The 19,495-nt window shown below is 38.8% G+C and overlaps 1 protein-coding gene across 2 annotated transcripts in view; it reads left to right on the top strand.

The window, feature by feature from the left end:
- Nucleotides 1-19,495, top strand: part of ASPG (asparaginase) — a 44,588-nt gene that overhangs the window by 9,516 nt on the left and 15,577 nt on the right. For both annotated transcript variants that reach the window (XM_058845552.1, XM_058845542.1), the window contains exons 4-11: nt 1,012-1,137; nt 2,598-2,681; nt 3,723-3,849; nt 9,966-10,078; nt 11,534-11,719; nt 14,679-14,792; nt 17,786-17,905; nt 19,046-19,141. In XM_058845552.1, coding sequence (XP_058701535.1) covers nt 1,012-1,137; nt 2,598-2,681; nt 3,723-3,849; nt 9,966-10,078; nt 11,534-11,719; nt 14,679-14,792; nt 17,786-17,905; nt 19,046-19,141 — 966 coding nt within the window. The remainder of the gene's footprint in view (nt 1-1,011; nt 1,138-2,597; nt 2,682-3,722; nt 3,850-9,965; nt 10,079-11,533; nt 11,720-14,678; nt 14,793-17,785; nt 17,906-19,045; nt 19,142-19,495) is intronic.

The raw sequence follows: 19,495 nt of genomic DNA on the forward strand, positions 1-19,495 counted from the left end.
AGACATAAGTGAAGAAATAGCAAAAGGACAAGCAGGAACCTACAAATGAGTTTGGAGGTGACCTTATTTTCATGAGGTGCCAAGTGTGTGTGCCTAGTGTAACATAAGGAGTATAATTAAAAAGAAATCTTGTTTAAACTTCTTTTTCCTCCCCATGCTGGCACTTCATATATCAGTTTAGAGTTCTGTGTAATCCTTTCCACGTTACCAAGTTACATCAGAGACATCAGTGAGATGAACCCTGCAGTGTTTGCTATATCCGTCATTCTTAAAGTAGCTGAACCAATTCCTTTTTCTTCCAGAAGCCAACAGATAACTATTCTCACAGGATGAGCAGTATGATTCATGCCTTTGCATTAAAAAAAAACCTCACCTCTTGTGTGGAATTGTATGTAGATTAAAATTTTTGTAAAATTCATTTTGATATTGTATGTGTCTGATAAAGGGCCTTCTCAAAAACCAGCAGGTGACTGTCCATTAATAAACAAAAAGCCTCTCCCACAGGTTCTGCTGTGGAAAGGATGGCTTTCCATCAGAAGAGGGCACTCTGACACTGGTAGTTTGCCTGTCTGCCATGGATTAAATGGACTGTTTTTCCCCCTATATTATGAGAGCCCTGGTTTGCCTAATCTGCTCCTGTAAATGGTGTAATCCCTAAAGTAAAAGCGGCAACAAGAAATCAGACTATACGACTAATTTGCATATGTTAACATTCCTGTTTAAAGCCATTGCTAAGCTTTTCTTAATTAGGAGTCTTCTGGTTTAAAAACGCTGCATTAATATGTATACACAGAAGAATCTCTTCTACTGTTCCATAATCAGAATTACTGGCTCTAGTGCTTACTGTCCGATTAACCCTTATATGTATTTAAACTGGAAACAGGGCAAGCTTAGGAGGAGTTGTGTGTGCAGTACCCTATAAGGCATTGTGCTGTTACCTGCATCAGTGGAAGTAATGTCCTGTGTACCTCACTTGTTTTAACAGTGTGCAAACTGTCTCTCCACCTCTAGGAGCACTATGAGAAATACGATGGTTTTGTGATCCTGCATGGTACTGATACTATGGCCTACACAGCTTCAGCCCTGTCCTTCATGTGTGAGAACCTGGGAAAAACTATTGTTCTGACAGGATCTCAGGTAATGGAATTATTTTGAAGTTGAAGCAGGAATCCTCACTTTTGGTTCTTGTATGCAGAACTTGCCTGTATCATGATTATCACTGTACAGCTTAGCAGTGCAGGCCAGGCCCATGGCCAGGGTGAATGGTCATAGTGCTGACAGAAATGAGTGAGAAATGATGGGCAGCTGAGGATCTTCCCCATAATTTTATCATTAATGACTTCACAACTCTGTACCAAATCAGACCAGGGGTTCATTATGGCTGGGGCCAGATGCTTCAGAGAAAGACATAAGAGCCTGTCATTGGCCATTGTGTATTAATCGGTTTATGTGAGAAGCATTTTTCCAGCCTCAGGTGGCCACTGGTTGTCATCTGTCTTTTCTTTAAAAGCCCTGAAGCTTAGTATTTTTTACTTCATCAGTCGTTATCTCAACTTATGTTACTAATTGTTGCATTCTTTATAATTTTAAAAAATAAACTTAAAGCATTAGATGCATTTTTGATCATTTCTGTTCCACAGAGCATCTAATATGGTCTGTTTCCTTTCCTCTAAAGACTACATTTATTAATTTTTATTCTCTTAGCTGGAGATCAGCCCTTTGCATATTGTTTGAAGGGGAGGGGTTGTCTTACTAGAATAGCTTGCTTGAGTGTAAAATACTGCTCTAATCACAAAGGAAAGATGAAACATCACATTGTAAAATTCCCCTCCCCAATCTCATAACTTCCCTTTCACATGTGGTCTATTTGAAGTCAAAATACAAGTCTAGGAAGGAGTAGGCTCCCGCTTGCTGTCTTGACATGGAGCAGCCTAGTCATGATACATCTGTCAAGGTTTTGCTTTCTTTTTGGTTTTATTGCTTGGAGATCTAGCTGACATATTATCCAGCAAGGGAGCATGTGATTTTTTTTTTTTAATAATTGCTGAAAGAAGCACTCTCTTTTAATAAAGAGGCAGTCTGAAAATGCATGGAAATCATCACTCGGCAGACTAAATTTCTGTTTTTAATCTTGCCCTTTTCTGTCAGTAATAACCTGCTGGCTCAGTTTTACTATGCTATGAGGAAAGATGGTGCAAGAGAGCTGTTGTGAAGTCCATAGTCACAGTTCTGTGTGTTCTGGGGGTGTTGCTTTTTCTCTCTATCATCACTTCTTCTATGCTCAGTCATTTTTAACTTTGCCTACTTGTTAGTTTTGGTATTTTTCTTGAAGCAGTGTTAATATTCTTAATCACATTAGAAAAATCTCTGTATTAGTTTTTAAGTACTTAAATTACAAAATTATGTTAAACAGAGAGAGAAGTCTTGCCATCTGCTGCTGTCTAAAATAGTTTGGGTGAAGAAGGAAAACTTTTTTTGTCATAAGTCATTGTTACATAAATTATTCATGTATTTGTATTGCATAAGTTGGACTAATTTTTTATGCTGTGTAGGCTTTACATAAGGGCCAGGATGTAATTCCAGTCTCTGCTCTTCAGGTGCCCATTTATGAGCTGCAGAATGACGGCCGAGACAACCTTCTGGGGGCGCTGCTGATGGCTGGGCAATTTGTGATTCCTGAGGTCTGTTTACCTGGGAAGACCATCTAAGAAGCTGTATTTCTCCCTCTAGCCAGGACACAAATACTCACTAAATATCCAGTAGATAGTAAGGAATTGCATTTAAGCAGGAAGATGAACAGATTCCAAACTGAGGTAGTTGCATGGCAAAGCACTTGCTGTTCTCACATTGGTCATATTCCATTTGCCCATACACAATCTAGAAAGACTCTCAAGTCTGAAATGTATATTGCAGAAGACTTGAACCTAGAGGTTCTCTTGCAAGTGTGTGGGATCTGAAACACTTGTAAGTCAGTTTTTAAACTGAATGTTATTTTGACGTTCTGTAGTCGCTGTAGAACTGGTAGGAATGTCTTCTTGCTCTGTTCCTGAAGACTGAAGTGTGGAGAGTGATACACCTGATGACCATGATGAACATAGTCTCAGCACCTTGCTTGTTGTGCTGTGCAGCCCAAAACTCAGAGAGAAAATGGGTCAGGTAACACCTTATTTTACTTCTGCAATGCTCCCAAAGCCAGTTCTTGTAAGACAATAGCAACAGCTGACTGGCCAAGATCTTAATAACTGATAACAGCTTTGAGGTATCTCTTTTCCTTCAAGTTGACAAACTTTAATAGACTTGAGAAGGAACATACTTCTTTATGTGTGGTAACTCTAGGAAGTTATCCTCTTTTTCACCAGGCCTTTTGTTATGTTTTGGACTCTGAATTTATACATAACTGATGAATTTATTAAAAAGTTCACACGGTTTCTTTCCTCAGTCTCTGAAGTGGACTCAGGCAAATTTGCTGTCTCCTAGAGTAAGCCTCATGAGAGGATTATGAAACTAGTTAGCTCAACTTGTTTTGTTCTTAAATTCTTAAACCAATGTGTGACAGATGTGCCAACACTTTTTGAGAGGGTTAGACTTGTAAACATCTACTAGCCTCTGAGTTGCTTTAAATATTTAGAAAACACTTTATAAAGGACAGACTACAGTATTTATCTACTGCATCTTTTAATTACTGGCTTATTCATAGACCTGTTTCTTTACTTGTCTTGCAGGTGTGCCTGTATTTTTATAATAAACTGTACAGGGGAAATAGGGTGACTAAGGTGGATGCTGGGAGTTTCAATGCCTTTTCCTCACCTAACCTGCCTCCACTTGCAAATGCTGAGGTTGATATTACAAGTAAGCAACATCATCTCTTAAGCTGTGTAATTTATGCCGCATGCAATAGAACTGTAGCTGAAAAGAACCTGTGCTTATGTAGTTGAAATGCCATTTTTAAAGTCAAATATCTTTGAAAGTCCTGTAGTTTGACTTCACTTCCTCTGTTCTGAATCTGTTTAAATATTAGTAAGGCTGAGACTTTGTGACTCAACTGCATTTATCTATTGAATATAGATGTAAGCTAGACTGACTGACTAAAGATCCAGACTAACCAGAGGGAATGTTGCCCCTGTGTCAGGAAAACACTTGGTCTAAAGATAAAATGAGGGAGTTAGGACTGAAAGAACAAAGAGTTTCATCTCATTAATGACCATGTTGGGCTCTGAAATCAGGGGAAAAAGTCATTGCAGCTTCAACAGATTCTCTGTTGAATGTCATTGTGTAAGATGTTTTACTGGATATTTAGGACCTGCCTGAACTGCAAAGACACTGACAACAGCAGACCTAAAATATGTTAAGTTTTTTTCCCCCAAACTTACTCAGACTCCCTGTAATTTTTCTGTGGCTGTTTCTTAAGGAGGGGAGAAACTACCTGAAGGTTTCAGTACCCATTTACAAAGTCATTAGATGACTGTTCGTGGATAAATGGCACTCTTTCTTTGGAGAGGGGAGAAGAGAGACACATTTGGAATCTAGCCAAATGAGGAGTTTCAGAAAACATACTAAAGGGCAGTTTTAAAATAGTGAGCTGCTTTTGTATACACTAGGTTTTAAAAAGGAGTAGGACTTGGTGACAGACTCCATTATTAGAAAAAAAAAATGTGAACAGGAGGTGTGTTCTGAATTCTTCAGCTAAGTGCCATTAGTGGCAATAGGAGACCTAGCCCTGTGCCATGCAACATGCCATTCTGAGTAGATTCCACTGCTACAGAAAGACATTCTGCAATCTGGAAAAATAAACTTCTCCCACCTTATGAGGGGGAGTCACTTAACGAAGTTTCAGGATCAAAGTTGGTAGCACCCAGATGCAAACTGAGGAAGCCTATGAAATACTGTAGCTGTAAGACATCTCTCAGGTAGAGCCTCTGCCACTGTTGAGCTGTGTCAAATAGGACGTCTCTGAAATCAGTGGAAATGCTCACAGCTGATTGTTGTAGTAAATTGGGGAGAATCTTCCTTCTTGGGTTTTTATGAACTGCATCAAACAGGGTATGAATAAATTCTGTTTACTGGCTGATCAATAATGAAATCAAGCTGCAAATTGCATGCTATTCCTCTCTTGGATTTGAATGAACTGTTTTGTGATTCCTTGTCTAGAGTAGAAAAATGAGAAAGTTATTAAGCACTTCCCTTGGCCCATATTGGGACCCATTATCTTTTCAGTAAATGCCTCATTGGGATCAGTAGGGATTTCTGATTTAAAAACTGATGGTGTGATAGGCTCAATTTTTATTTGCTTCAGTTGATTACCCAGTTTGGGTAGCATCATTTATCCAAGATGACGGTGTCACTATTGAAGGATTGTTTCATTTTGAAAGAACATAGTTTATAGTAAGGGCAATCTACTGGTGCTGCTTTATTTTGTCCAAAGTAATTGTTTGAAACATTGCTGTCTCCCTTGAGTTTGCTTGTACAGTCCTTGTATGAAGCTTTCACGGAGACAAGGAGCCACTTGGGCTTTTAAAAACAAACCAAACAAATCTAGCATCTTTTAACTTTCTTTTTTTCAAATGACTTTATATAATATGTCTTAATCCTCCTGTAGACAGGGCTGACTCTAGCTGATTCAGCATTATGAAGAGCAGCCTGAGGATGCCGGGAGGAGTAGGCCATGTGCAGATACTCTTCCTGTGGTTCTTTGGTTCTAATAAAGCTGGGAATGAAAATTCCAGGGAAGCAGAAGGGAAGAGGTGGCAGGATGGAGGAAGTGGGAAGAATAGTGGGATCACAGGTTGGTGCACAGGAATGCAGACGTGCTGTTCATGGCTCAGCAGAGCATATAAAGGCAACAGTCTTACTTCTGAGCTAGTGGGGAGGAGAAGCTTAGTCCTGTTTCCTCCCTTACCCTTTCAGCTCTCTTCTTCATTTATGATACTCATTTCTTATCCTGTTCCCTTTTTAGATGAGGCTCCCAGTGGATTTCTAATCCTCTGACTGGCTGTGTTCTCAGCCAGATCCTTAGCTGTGTTAGCAATGCCTAGGAGTTGTGTTACCCAGTTCTAGATGAGTAAGTGTATCAACTTCCTCAGGCTTTTCAGCTTAGCACAAGAAAATCCTGTCAGAAATGAAAAAGTTCTAGCCCAGTCCTGAGCTAAGAAACCCAGTGCTGATGGGAGATACTTTTGCAGTACAACCAAAAATCTCTGTATGAAATGGACAGTGTAGAAATAATAAAAAATATTTCTAAAATGTCAAAGCTTATCAGATAAAACACATTACTTGATTTCTGCCATATTTTGAAAACAGGAGGGACAGGGAAGACTATGTCTCTTAAAATGTGTGAAGATTCTCAATATAATTTGCAATTGATTGCTTTATTCTTGATTGTTCTAGTGAAGCACACATGGAACTTACTTTGTTACTGTGGCTGGACTTTCTTCATCACACATGCATGTAACTTCTGGGAGTGGTGCACATGTACAGGACCATATGATGAGAGACAGCCTGTGCAGGGGCCAGAGCCGTGTGATTGTGCGTGCAGACCTGGCACAGCAGCAGACAGTTAGAAGGCCCTTATGGGCTCATCTACCCACAAATCTTATTAGAGAGAAGCTATTAGTCACTGGCCAAGTGTGCATCTTGGCTGGTTATTTATATAGAAAGCGCAGGTCATTTATGTATGAAGGTATATACCAGCTCTCTTCACTGGGGTGCTTTTGGTCCTCATCCCTGCTCCCTTCTAAGCAGGAATCTTGGTTGTTGCAATGACACCAGTCAGTTTAAATAGTCATTCCCAAAGATGTAAGTTGATTGTTTTATAAAAAACTGCCAAGAAAGGGGGTCTGTGCTCGTTGGCCTCCTGCAGGAGTTTGCAGCCATAGGTTGGCCTGTGCTCCCCACCCCTCGGCTGCTGCCCTGAATCGCAGTGAACGCTGGGGCAGTTTATATAATGGTAGGGCTCGCCCGTAGCCCTGCAGAGAAAGATGAGAAGAGAGCACTGCTGTTTGTCTGCAGCTCTGCAATCAAGAAAAGCTGTATTTCTTGTTTGATTTCATAACTTGGAATTCAGTCACCACTCCTAAGGGAGGTGTCGCTCTGAGTTGGTACTCTCCTGTTATAAGTTGAAACCTACACTGTGGCATATGCTCTGTTTAACAGCAGGGGGTTTTGCTGCTTTCTGATCTGTGTAGAGTTACTTTTATTTTATGTCAGGTTTGGTTTTTTTTGCACTAACCCATCACCATATTTTGTGTATGTGTGTGAATAAAGCTGCATAAGATAAGGATGTAATTTTTTGACAGTAATTTTAGAGGCTATAGTGTTTGATATGGAGGAGGAGATTGGAAATATCAAACTATTGTTTATGTGATGTTTTGGTTTGGAAGAATAAACAGAAGGCCTTAATATCTTGAATGCAGTCTCCTTAAATAAAGCAATCTTTCCCAAGCCATTATGAGTATAGAATGTAAATAGCCATTACTTCTTTATTTTATGTACACTGCTTTAGAAACGTTCCTTCTTCTGAGCCACACCAGTAGCTAGCTTGTGTTTGTTCCTCACTTCTGTATCCACATTTATATAATGCATTGTGCTATATCAATTAAACTCTTCACAAGCACAGGCCACCCAAATCAGACTAGGTTACCATTTCCTGTGCTGTGCTAAAACTGAATATCCCTAATTAATCACTCTTATCCATAAGATAAAAAAGAGTTGTGAATACCAAGAGATGCAGCTTTTTGTACTTCATTTGCTTATATATGGGTTTCTTACTTAAGAACTGATAGTTATTCTTATGTTCTTGGGTTTTTTAACTTAACAAAAATGATGATTGTTATGTGCTATGACACAGCACGACAGCTGGTTTATTCAGTACAATGAAGATGCTTGAACTTACCTATGTGACATAAATACTGTTCCTTTTTGGGGATGTAAACTTTGGGATGGAGGATGCAAAAGGTGTGTTGTAATTTCTTTTTTCCCCTCTATGGTGTCCTGCCTCACTTACAACAGTTTTGAGTAAATCTGAGATTAACTCGGTCTTCTATGTGTATTTGCGTGTCTTTGGCTCTTGCATCACATTTGCCTTTTGTTCTGCCTTTTAGACTTGTTTGGCAAATGTAGAATTGACATCTGTGGAGTCTGCAGCACCAAACACGTTATGTAGGCTGATGAGGTTCATGACCAAGCGAATGTTAACTCAGGGGCAGGGCAATCTTTATCTTCTTTTTAATATAATTTGGAATTACATCACCATACTATGTCTGCATGCATTAAATTTATCTTGGAGATGTTATTTGGTAGAGTGTACTCCAAGAGTACAGGTATAGGCCTGGTGTAGGTCTGACTTCTGAACCTGTCCTCTGATCTCTTTCCTTGGTCTTCTGCTTCTGGCAGTGTTTTAGTGCTCCATGCCAAGGCAAGTTTCCTCAGTTCATTCTTCAAGTTGGTTGCAGGCATCAGGGATGCTCACAGTTGCCAAATGTAGTAGAATGCATTTGTGAAGTTTTGGCAGGGACTCCTACCTTATGGAGGATAAAAGAAAAGCAAGCTGTGATACAATTTTATTGCCATGCCTTCTTATAGAGGAGGCTGCTTTTAAAGAGTTAACCTATTTATTAGAAGGCTTACAGGAACGGATTTATTGCTAAACAGTGCTGCTTCATAAAGCATAGTGCTTATGTTGAATGTGGTTAGCCAGCCCCATGAACCTCAGGCAGAACAAATGCACAGGCTCTGCACTTCCCTGGGTTTCTCTTGCAGGTCTCTAAATGGCTCTGGAAAGCTCTTGGGGGCCTTTGAGAGCCACTTGGATAACTACTGAGTCCAGCCAGGTGCTGGAATCAGAATCATGCTGCATGGCTTATCAGAAAGAAAGAAGCTGCAGAAATGGTCTATATTTCTATTCTCCCACTCCTAGGACAGTAGGAGTCCATGCGCTGGGTGGACAAAAAAATGCCAAACCAACTGCTTGTGTCCAGGTTAATGGCATGTGGCAGTGTTTAGAAAGAACAGACACTGTAGTTGCTGACAGGAGGGAAAAGTTCATAGTCTTAGAGGAGAACGCTATTTTTTGTCCTGACTTAATGGATTGTGTATTTTTTAGTATCTCTGGTAATGTGACAATACAGCAGGCTTCAGTGGAGGCTTTTAAATTTATTATTTTTTTTTTGTTTGTTTTTTGGTGGTTTTATTTATTTTTTTTTTTTTTTTGCAAGTGGCTGTCTGCTGATTGCAAGAAATTGCAACAGTAATTGGTGTGAGTAACTCTCCTCATGGCTGAGAGCAAGTCCGTATTTTGCACACAGATCTTTTATCTGTCTTGCTGCTTGGAAGTTTCTCCAAAATCTCAAAAGTTTAACTCATGAAGGGGAAGCAGGTAGCTTTACAGTAGCACAATGCTCTGAGCTGTTGGTTGCCGTTTGTTAAACCTCTTCCACTGCCTTGTAGGAGCTCTCAGCATTACCAATGCTGCACTCCTACACTGAAGTAGTAAAATTTTGAAATCAATAATGCATGACTTGGCTTCTAATAATGCAACACAAACAAACTATTAGTTAAACAGCTGGCTTCTGGCTCTAAATGTATAATTGGAGTTAATTGAATCCTTGCTATTTTATTTAATCGTTAATAACTAGCTAATAAACTCTGGAGGTGATTAGCAGCAACAGTAACTGCATTTGTCATCTCTTACATCTGAGAACATCAAGGTCTGTTTTCCAAACATGAATCCAGGCTTATATCAGGCCAACAGTGAAGTTCAGGTCAGTGTATGACAAGTCAGTATCTCACCTGTGCCAGACCACCTGCTAAATTCTTCTGTCTTAAATGAGCCTTCATTTCCTCTTTAAAAAGTGCATTGTCTTTCCCCTGCCTAGAACAATTTTAGAAACAGAGTTTTAAGCATGAAGTAGTACAAGTGTAATCAATAGCATGTCTTAAAATTAAATTAAAAAGGCCATTTCTCTTAATAGTAAACTGGGAAACAGTTTGGAGAGCCAATACCAAAAAGAAATTTCGAGTTCACACCAATATGAACAGGAATGTTGGACTTCTGCGGATCTTCCCAGGAATCACTGCTGCTGCTGTAAGTGTCACCACTTCATTTTGGAAATGGGTGAAGTGATGCTCAATACTTGTAGGAAAGCTGCATTGTTTGGAGAGAAGGGGAAGGATCTGTCTTCTTCTGATAAGCTTTTTTTTTGAACTATCAGGGCATTCAAAGACTATTTTCATATGCCATAAACGATTGATAAAAGCTTTTCAAACATCTTTTATATAAACTGCCTGGGCTCTGGAACTTACAATTAATTTTGTATCAGGACTCATAAATAGATCAAGTGTGGTTTTCTGGACAGGTGCAAGCTGCAGTGACTAGGGAAATATTCTCCTGCATATATATTGAGGCATATTAATAGATATCTTGTCATAGACAATATGGTGGGTGGAGTGTGATTATTTCTACAACTCATGCTTCTTTTTTAAGGTTCATTTTGTCTCACACTGATGGTTAACATGACCCTCAGCATTCATACAGAGCTGAAAATGAAAAGTGGGATTTTGCTGCTGAAAATGAGAAGACAGATTTTTTTTGCCTTTTGTAATTATATTTCAGACTGTGATTTTAAGTAAATTAGTCTTTAATTTTTTGTCTAATATTAGTTCCATTAAATTGACAGGTCTTTTGTGGCTCTTGCCTTCTTAAATTGAATCCAGTAGTTTAAGCAGCACTCCCCAATTATATCACTATTTTTTTTAGGTGAATATGAACAGATGGAAAGACAGAGGGGTGGTATATTTGCAATAAAACTCCAACTGCATAGTTAGCCTCATGGGGGTTTACAGTGTATTGCATTTAGCATATGTGATGAGCAAGGAAACGTCTGGATTGTTGAAAGTACATCTTTCTAGGAAGAGAACTTTGCTAGGCATTCTCTTACAGTGAGTGAGGCACAATATCTGCATCAATATCAAATAGCCCAGAATACATAAGTGCCTCTAAGTTAAATCAATTTGGTTTTGGGTTAAAACATTTCATGCTTTCATTAGAATGTTCTTTCCTGAAAGGTGAAACACTCTGTCTCTTGGGCAGACACTGGTTAGTGAAACCCTTTGCTAAAGCCAAAATATCTGGCCAGAGTATGGAGTTCTAATCTCAGTTAATAATTCAACATTTATTTAATAAGTGTAAATGTACCTTTTTGTTGCACCAAACAGTGGTGCAAGAGTACAGCCTGTTACAGGCACTTGAACAATAGCATCCTTTTTCACATCAGCTAATAAATGTAGAAAACAGTTTATTTTAAAATCTAACCCTCTAGAAATTTTAAAGGAATCCAGAGAGGGAAAGTTTCATTTTCTTAAAGCTCATTCTACAGCCTCAGTTATTGCAAAAGGGAAGCACAAAAGGGTGTAAGGCATGAGACCCTGTAAGACTGTAGCAGGAATAGACCATTTTTAAAAATGCTGTGCCATGTGTGAAAATTCTAAGGATGACCTAAACATACCTTTTGTCTCTGTTCCCTGTCTTGTTTTTAACCAGGTAAAAGCATTTCTTCAGCCTCCGATTGAGGGCATAGTACTGGAAACTTATGGAAGTGGCAATGCCCCAGACAAGAGAGAAGATTTGCTGGAGGAACTGAGGAAAGCAGCTGAACGTCAAGTAGTGATTCTGAACTGCACCCAGTGCTTACGTGGGGCTGTTAAAACAGTCTATGCAACAGGGCAGGTGAGGGGGCAGCCACTTCATTCCCCACTGCTGTGTAAAAGAAACATCTCACTGATACTACTTGCTTTAAACTTCCAATAGTCCCAGCATATAAAACCAGGTTTATTACCTGTAAAGTTGTTGCTCATAAAAAAACTACATCTGAAGAATCTTAAGCTGAAAGCGTTTAAACACATATCTACAAACAAGATCCTGTTACTCCTGGTCTGAATGGTCGAAACAGGCAGCTCAAATCCCAAATTAGTGATTGCTCACTCCTGTCATGTGCAGCACTCCAGGATGCTTTGCATTAGATCCATAGTATCTCTCTCAGAGGGATTTCATTGAACTAAAAGCTCTCTTAGGGGTCAGATGATCAAATAAAGTAATATTTGATAGGATAACAGTTGCTTAGCTACAATGTAAGAACATGAAGAAAGCCTGTAGATGCAAGCAATATTCCAAATCCCAGTTCTTATTTGACTGGAAGTACAACTGAATTCAGGACAATATTGGAGAACAGTATCTAAGGAATTGAAGAATGGAAATTAGTTTAGTTTAACCCATAAGGGTTGGCTTAAAGCAGGTTTTGTGTACATACTATTAATATTCAGGGTATTTTGTAGTGTGTTTCTCAGTTGTGTACCAAAACACAACATCACTGGGACTAATAAGAGCACAAAGCCATATAAGAATATGAGCTGCATGTATTAGTGTGAGGGAAGCTGGTTTAACTGGCCTTTAGAAAAGAACCAGACAATAAATAGCCAAGAAGCACTACCAGAGAGTGACTCATCCCTCTGCCTTGGACACCTGGTTTTGTTGGGAGCAACCCCTGTCTGGCAGAGCCAGCCTCTTGTTTGACTGCATGGCAAACCTAAATAGCCTGGTCTAGTGCTGAAACCTGCCTCTTTTAGCTTTGGTTTTGACACAGCTTTAGGTAATATTTGCATAAAATCTGTTTTGAGGAGAAAGAAAAGGAGATTGTAAGATTTTCTTTATACCTCCTTATATCCAAACTTGGTGTTTTCTGTTATGGGAAATTATTTGGATATTGATAAAACTTTTGCATAACTTAATGGAGATGCTTTAAAGAATTAGTGACTTTTGCAAAGATCCCATGCTTTGAAGCAAATACTGTAGGAATATGCAGATTATATATAACAGCTCACTCAGAAAGGAAAAAACAGTTAAGTCAATAAAAGACACCAAATTCATACTTGGTGAACAAGATGAAAATGAACCCTTGATTTTGTGTGATCTTCTGCTTGAAATGAACTGCTAAAATGTGTGGAAAGAAGAACAAAACCCCTTTCCTATGCTGTGGTTAAAAGATTCTCCAAGTAGACACCTAAAATGGCTTTTTGCACTCTGATCTAGACTGTTGATATGCTGAATTGAAAGATTCTGCTCAGGTCTTACTGAACCACTTTAAGGTTGTGTGGAAATGTGTTCCCTTCTGGCTTCTATTTTTTATATGGGGTTTTTGTACTATGTTGCTTCAGCGTCAGTTGTTGGAGGCTGCCCTGTTTTCTTGGCATCTTTTGAGGAAAACACTGACCAAGGCAAACCCTACTAAATTACTTGTTCTTTCAATGCCTTTTCCTTTTCAATAGGAACTGCTCAGTGGAGAAAGTATCATGAGTGAATGCTGTAAAGTTGCTGTTATGTTAATTTTACTTTGATTTTTCTTTAAATGAAATATTTCAAAGGTCTTTGCACATGGCTGGGCCAGTTTTTACTCATTCAAGTTAGTCAGGTAGGTCAGCTGAGTCCCTGGCTTCCCTTGAAGTGTTTGTTTTAATTAACTGAATGTCTGGCCTCTGATCCATCCACACAGTAGAAACTTAAAATTGAGAGGACTTTAATATATAGGAAGGAAGCTAGGAAATCCCTTCCTCCTCATCTTTCACAAACCCTCTGTAAAAGCCCTAGCTGTTCTTTGGTTAGCTCTGCAGTACAGAAAGTATTTCTCACCTTCTCTGTATATGGTTTCCCATGGGACTTGAAAACAATGTTACTCTGGGTCTCCCGGAGGTGGTTAATGAGCGAATTAAGGCTCTGTATCTTGCTGAAAATATTAGTTAAGCCACAACAAGTTTTGAAGCTGAAGCTTGTATACAAGGTACTTAAAAGTAAAATGCAGTGCAAAGAACCTAGTTCAAGATGCTTTCCTGTGAGGCATCACATTATGGCAAAGAAGGCGATCTGTGATTTGCCCAGGTACAGTTTAATGACAAGAGATTCAAAATCTCCTTTGTCTTTGCTGTCTTGTACACTTACAAGGCTTGCTGATCATAACAAAGATCCTTCTTCTCTTTGCTTTTCTTCAGACATTTAATTTTTTTAACTACCAGAAAGATAAGTTAAAAAGGTCATCTTTTTCAGTTGTTCTTGTCAGAACTGTGTAAATTACATATTTTAGTTGTATCTTCTAAATCATACACTGCTCGTGCAGCCTGCAAGGATCTGAAAGCACTCCCGCTGTGAGCACACTGTAGTGCTGGAATTCATCCAAAGCAATGCCCCATAAAAGAATGGTAAATATGTCTGTGTGAGAACAGCCTACTTGGCAGTGTTCAAAATGCCACTGGGTTAAAACAGAGTAACTGCAGCTTTTCAATAAAGGGAATCTCACAACTCTGCAGATAGCTGATATGGACCTGTAACCTTTCCCTTTTAGCATAGTAAGGGACCACGGCAAGCATTTGGTGGAATTCCTCAGTGTTATTGCAGGAAAAGGAATTTAAAGTAAAAGTCATCTTTATTCAGATTGCTCTAGTATTTGCTTGGTATTTGATAACTAAAAGTACAAAAATTACAGTGGCAGTAGGAGGAGCAAGAGAGTGGAGGCCTGGCTGCACACTGTATTCTGTGTTGCTACTCATCTTCCAAACACTTTTTCTGTATGTGCAGGTATTTCTGAATGCTGTATTTCTGAATGCTGTGCTAATTAGAGTCATTATTCCTTTTTATTCAGATTCTCGCTGATGTTGGAGTAATTCCTGGAGGTGATATGACACCAGAGGCAGCCCTAACTAAACTGTCATACACGCTCAGCAAGAGAAAGCTTAGCTGGGAGGAGAAGAGGCAGGTAAATATTTCAGTGTGACCTTGAAAGACTTTAAGTTTCGCATCTACTGTGCTAACATCTGCTTAGCTTCATGCCTTGAGCTTCTCTCTTGCATTTAAAAGCAGTTGGTTCCAGAACCATAATATGAACAGCCCATGGTTTTTTTTTCTTATGGAAAATACTATTAAGCAAACAAATGTATGAAGATAGGGAGAGAAAAGAATTCTCTGCATAAGTCAGGTGAAGACCATGACTGAGCCATAAAAATGCCATCTTTAAATGGTAGTAGTCTAGCTTGGACATTTCCGTACTGAAATGTGGAAATTCTTATCAGAGACAGAATCTCAACCCTATTGAAGTCAGCAAAGATCTTGTCACTGATGTTAGTGTGGTGAAGATTTCATCCCAGACTCATTCACACAAAGCTTCTTCTGAAAATAAATATTGTCTACAGCCTCTTCCTTTACAGCATTACTCATAACAGTATTAGATTTTATTTCTCTAAGAGGAGGAGATACACTTTATAATACATAAAAAGTAGAGGATTATTCTAGAGCCAGTTGTAACTCTTTTTAAAGTCAGAGTCCCTTTAGCAATGTTCTTACTGTTCATTGGTTGCTTAATCAAGGCTTTTTTCCCTGCAGGTTACATAGCTGTTTATCATGCTCCTTTTATACAAGGAACATATAGCTATGAATGAGATAAGGGAGCAGCAACCTGCAGGAATGCATGAATTTCTGTGCTTGTATGTAGTGAAATCTCAATCCTGACACTTTGGGAGATGACATCATGATGAGTCACTCTCCAGACTTAACACTGTAGGCACATGCGTATCTTGTGTGCTTTTTTTTTATTAAAACCATAACAAACCTGATCATTATTTAAAGCTCCACATTTTCCAACCAGTAGTAGTTCTGGAGACAAACATATTTGGATACCTATGATGCTGAGTGTAGTTGCTGGAAGTACCACTTACTGTGCTTAGACACAGTTTCAGCCTCTAAGCTTGCAGTTGTTTGCTAAAGCTGAGGAACGGGAAGAGGAGGAGCTGTGTGTGTCTTTAGTGAGGATGCCAGAACATGCCCTATGCAAGGACATACCTGGCAGGCGACACGGTGCTGTGAGGAGCAGGGGTATTAGATGTGTTTGTGCATTTGTACTTCAGAAACCTCGGTGCTTCACTGATACCCCTTTGGCGTACTCGCTGACCCTGGAACACACACACACTAGCTTGGATTTTTTTTTTAATGCAGTTTTTAATCTTGCACAGCAGATTATTTGACCTGGGACAGGAGAAATCTTCCCAGCTGGTGCCTTGACTGGATTTGTGAGTTAAAACTTAATTTGAGATCCAGGTTGCTGAGGTGAGATAGCTGACTTAGGTGAGGATTTGATGATAAGGTGCTTTAGGTACCATATCCCAAGATAATTCTGCATTTTCATGTGCTGCCCTTTGGATTGAGCTACACAGTTTTTGTGTGGTGGTGTGCTGGACCTCCTTTATATGGTTTGAAAAACAAAATAACTTTTGCAATTTCTTTGAGTTATGCGGGATTGGTTTCCTCATTTGACTCATTGTACAGACCCACAAACAATTGTGCTGGCACAACTAAGGGAACAGCATGCTGCATTGCCTGGGCAGGAATGAGTTATAGAGACCAGGAGAAGAAGAAAGCCTGGAAATATGTTGTCTGTGGCAATATCTTCAGCTAAACATATCACCAAACAATAGTCTCCCAAGAGACAGAAGCTCTCCTGAAGCTGGCATGGTTATTTTAGGATTCTTTTTCAGCATGAAGAGCAAGGAATGTGCCCCCAGACACATACAAATGTCTGAAGTGCCAGTAGGACTGAATAAGGCACACAGGGTTTTGCACTGGGTGCATTTAGCACAGGTGCCAATTGCTAAGGTTACCTGTGTAAAGCAATGATCTCAACCTGTCAAATTCTAAAAGTGTGCCAAAGCAGTTGGTATCCTCTGAGTTACATGTATATGGGACTCTTCCAGCAGACAGCTATGGTGTTGTCAGCTCTTGGAGGGTTGTTTTAATAAAGGGCATGCCGAGACATAAGTAAACCTGGGGCATTCCTCCTGCCAACATCACATCTGTTTCTTGCAAACTTTCACAATCCTGCTTTTTAAAATTCTAATTGAAATTACTATGTGCTTTACAGCTGCATCAGCAACCTCTCCTGAAAGAGTGCCAGTGTGTAAAATGGTCAGAATTGAGGAAACTAGTTGCTTTTTCTTGATGACTGGCTTCTGTCTGTGTTCTCCAAGTTTCCCAGAATCTGTAGTTTAGAGTATTTTCATTTCTTGATTGCCCTATTCAAGTACTTTTCACACATTAATTGGCTGACATTTTTACATTTTGATTTGGTTTTTTTTCCCATTATTTTGGAGGCACCCAATAACTGTTACATGCCTGTTTGGATACTGAATGACCGGTACTGCTGTAGATTTTCTGCATTCAAAGCTGGGACTATGTCCAAATTTAAACAAAATCAGAGCTAATGGACCTGTTTGAAAACCCATGGAAATACATGACAGTCTACAGGCAGCACTGGTCTTTGTTTTGAGGTCTATATACACAGTCTGTAGGAGTCCTGAGGTTTGTGAATGCTGGCAAGAGGCAGCATTTCAGAATATTCTGGTCTTAAGCCTCACTCTGCTCATTACTCATTATCTTTGTGTTTTTAAGTAGGCTGCAGCTTCCCCTGCTAGGGAACTTTTGTCTGCATATTCTAAAATTTGGGGTGTTTTGTTATGTGCTTATTTTGGTTTTCTTTGCTTTGGAAGACAGTTTTGTTTGCCTGTCTCTCTCCCTCCTTTGTCTTTTTAAACGTGCAGTCTGCATGTGACAGTAACTATTTCTTTAATCTTTTGTCTGCATTCAATTAGTTTCCATAATTCCTCCAAACAATTTTCTAACTTTATTCTAAGTTTTTTTTTTTATTAGACTACCACAATATTTTTCCTCTGCTAACAAAGGGTTTGATTGCTTGCTTTTCAGATGCTGAGTGAGAATCTAAGAGGAGAAATGACTGTTGTACCCACAGGAGCCAAGATCTCTTTGAGAGATAGCAAGTTTATTCAAGTGATTGCCAAATCTCTAAGTATCAGCAGCAAGGAGGTATATACTTAAATATTTAAAATTAATATCATCTAAAGCTGTAAACCGAGTTAAATGGGCATAGATTAAAGATGAACAGCAAAGCTGAAAGGAAATTTGAATATGGAGTTAACGAGAAAGGACACAATGACAATTCTATAACTAAAATGTTTTTAATTAAAAACATATTAACTTTTCCCCCCCTCTTTGTAGCCCCATCTTGGGATTATTTTCTTGGCTGGCTGGTTGCAATAGCAAGCCTCAGACAGATGCTGTAATTCAGGGTATCAATGATATGGAGAAGTGCTTTATATCTTTGTGGTCAAATGTATTGACAGTTTGGAGCAATCAAAATAATAATGAGTAAAACAGCTTAATTGTATATGCAGTCATAGAAGTCTGATACTAAGGAAGCATTACACAAGTGTAATTTGTGGTGTTTCGTCTGTCCCAATTAGAAAATATAATATAAACATAAATTAGATAATATAGTAATGGTTGTACAAATACTCGCTTTTCTCTTCACTTGGGTTTAGGGAAGATGGGATTTTTATTAACTAATGAATACTGAATGTATTCTTTAGTTCTTCTTTAGTAAGCATGAGAAATTGGAGAATATTCAGGGGGCCTAGGAGGCTTGTCAATATGGGTTTGAAAGTACAGGTGGAGGTTCTCTCCCAAATTTTCCCTAAACTAGGACAACAGTTGACACATTATCTGAGGAATAACATTAATAAAATTGATCCGGTCTTGAGGGTATGGTTTTTCCAACTCCCACCAGCACTGTTTCTCTTACTGTACTGATGTGTAGCTATGGCAGTACAGAGATGGTAATTAGTGTGTGCACCTTAAATGGTTTGTAAAGCTATCAGGTACTTGTAGTGTTGCCAGGGAGGAATACAAATCTTATGGATGTAAGACTGACAAAATGTAAAATAAATATGAGACTTCTTTCCTTCCAAGAACTAAATGCTACCATTTCTAAATATCCAGATGACTAATTTGGAAACTTTATATGAAAGTAAAACTTTGGTTTTTACAACTTGGGTGTCAATCACATCAGAGGTGAGGCCGATATTAATTAATTTTAATTTTATTAATTTTAATTTTATTTTTTTTTTGTTTAATTTTATTTTTTGTTTCATTTTATTTTTTTGTCAGGAGTTAGAAGCCGTACGAGATGCATTAATTCCACCTTTGGCTTGTGCTGCAGCTAAACTGGGTGACATAGATGCACTAAGAGCCATAGCAGAAATGGTAATGTAAAATCAACAGTGTGTACAAAACATTAATTTTTAAATACAACTGTAATTGATGATATGAAGCCATACACTGGAAAGTGACAACCTAAGTTTTAGACTCGAGGTGCTATGACGGTTACAAGTGGTTTCTAGACTTCTTGGTCTTTGCCTTTCAGAACTGGTATGTTCTTGTCCCTCTCTGGTTTTCAGCTGTTTACATTTTCTTTTGAACAGTGAAAATACAGGTAGATTAAAATGCAAGTTCTTATCTGCCAACTTTGGAACATTTTAAAATGATTTGTGCTGCTTTCTTTTTGCTTAACTTTCTTTATACATATTCATAGTACCCACCTTTTGCATGTAAATCTGT

Source organism: Poecile atricapillus, chromosome 1 (genome assembly GCF_030490865.1).
Source record: "Poecile atricapillus isolate bPoeAtr1 chromosome 1, bPoeAtr1.hap1, whole genome shotgun sequence".
Lineage (NCBI taxonomy): Eukaryota > Metazoa > Chordata > Aves > Passeriformes > Paridae > Poecile > Poecile atricapillus.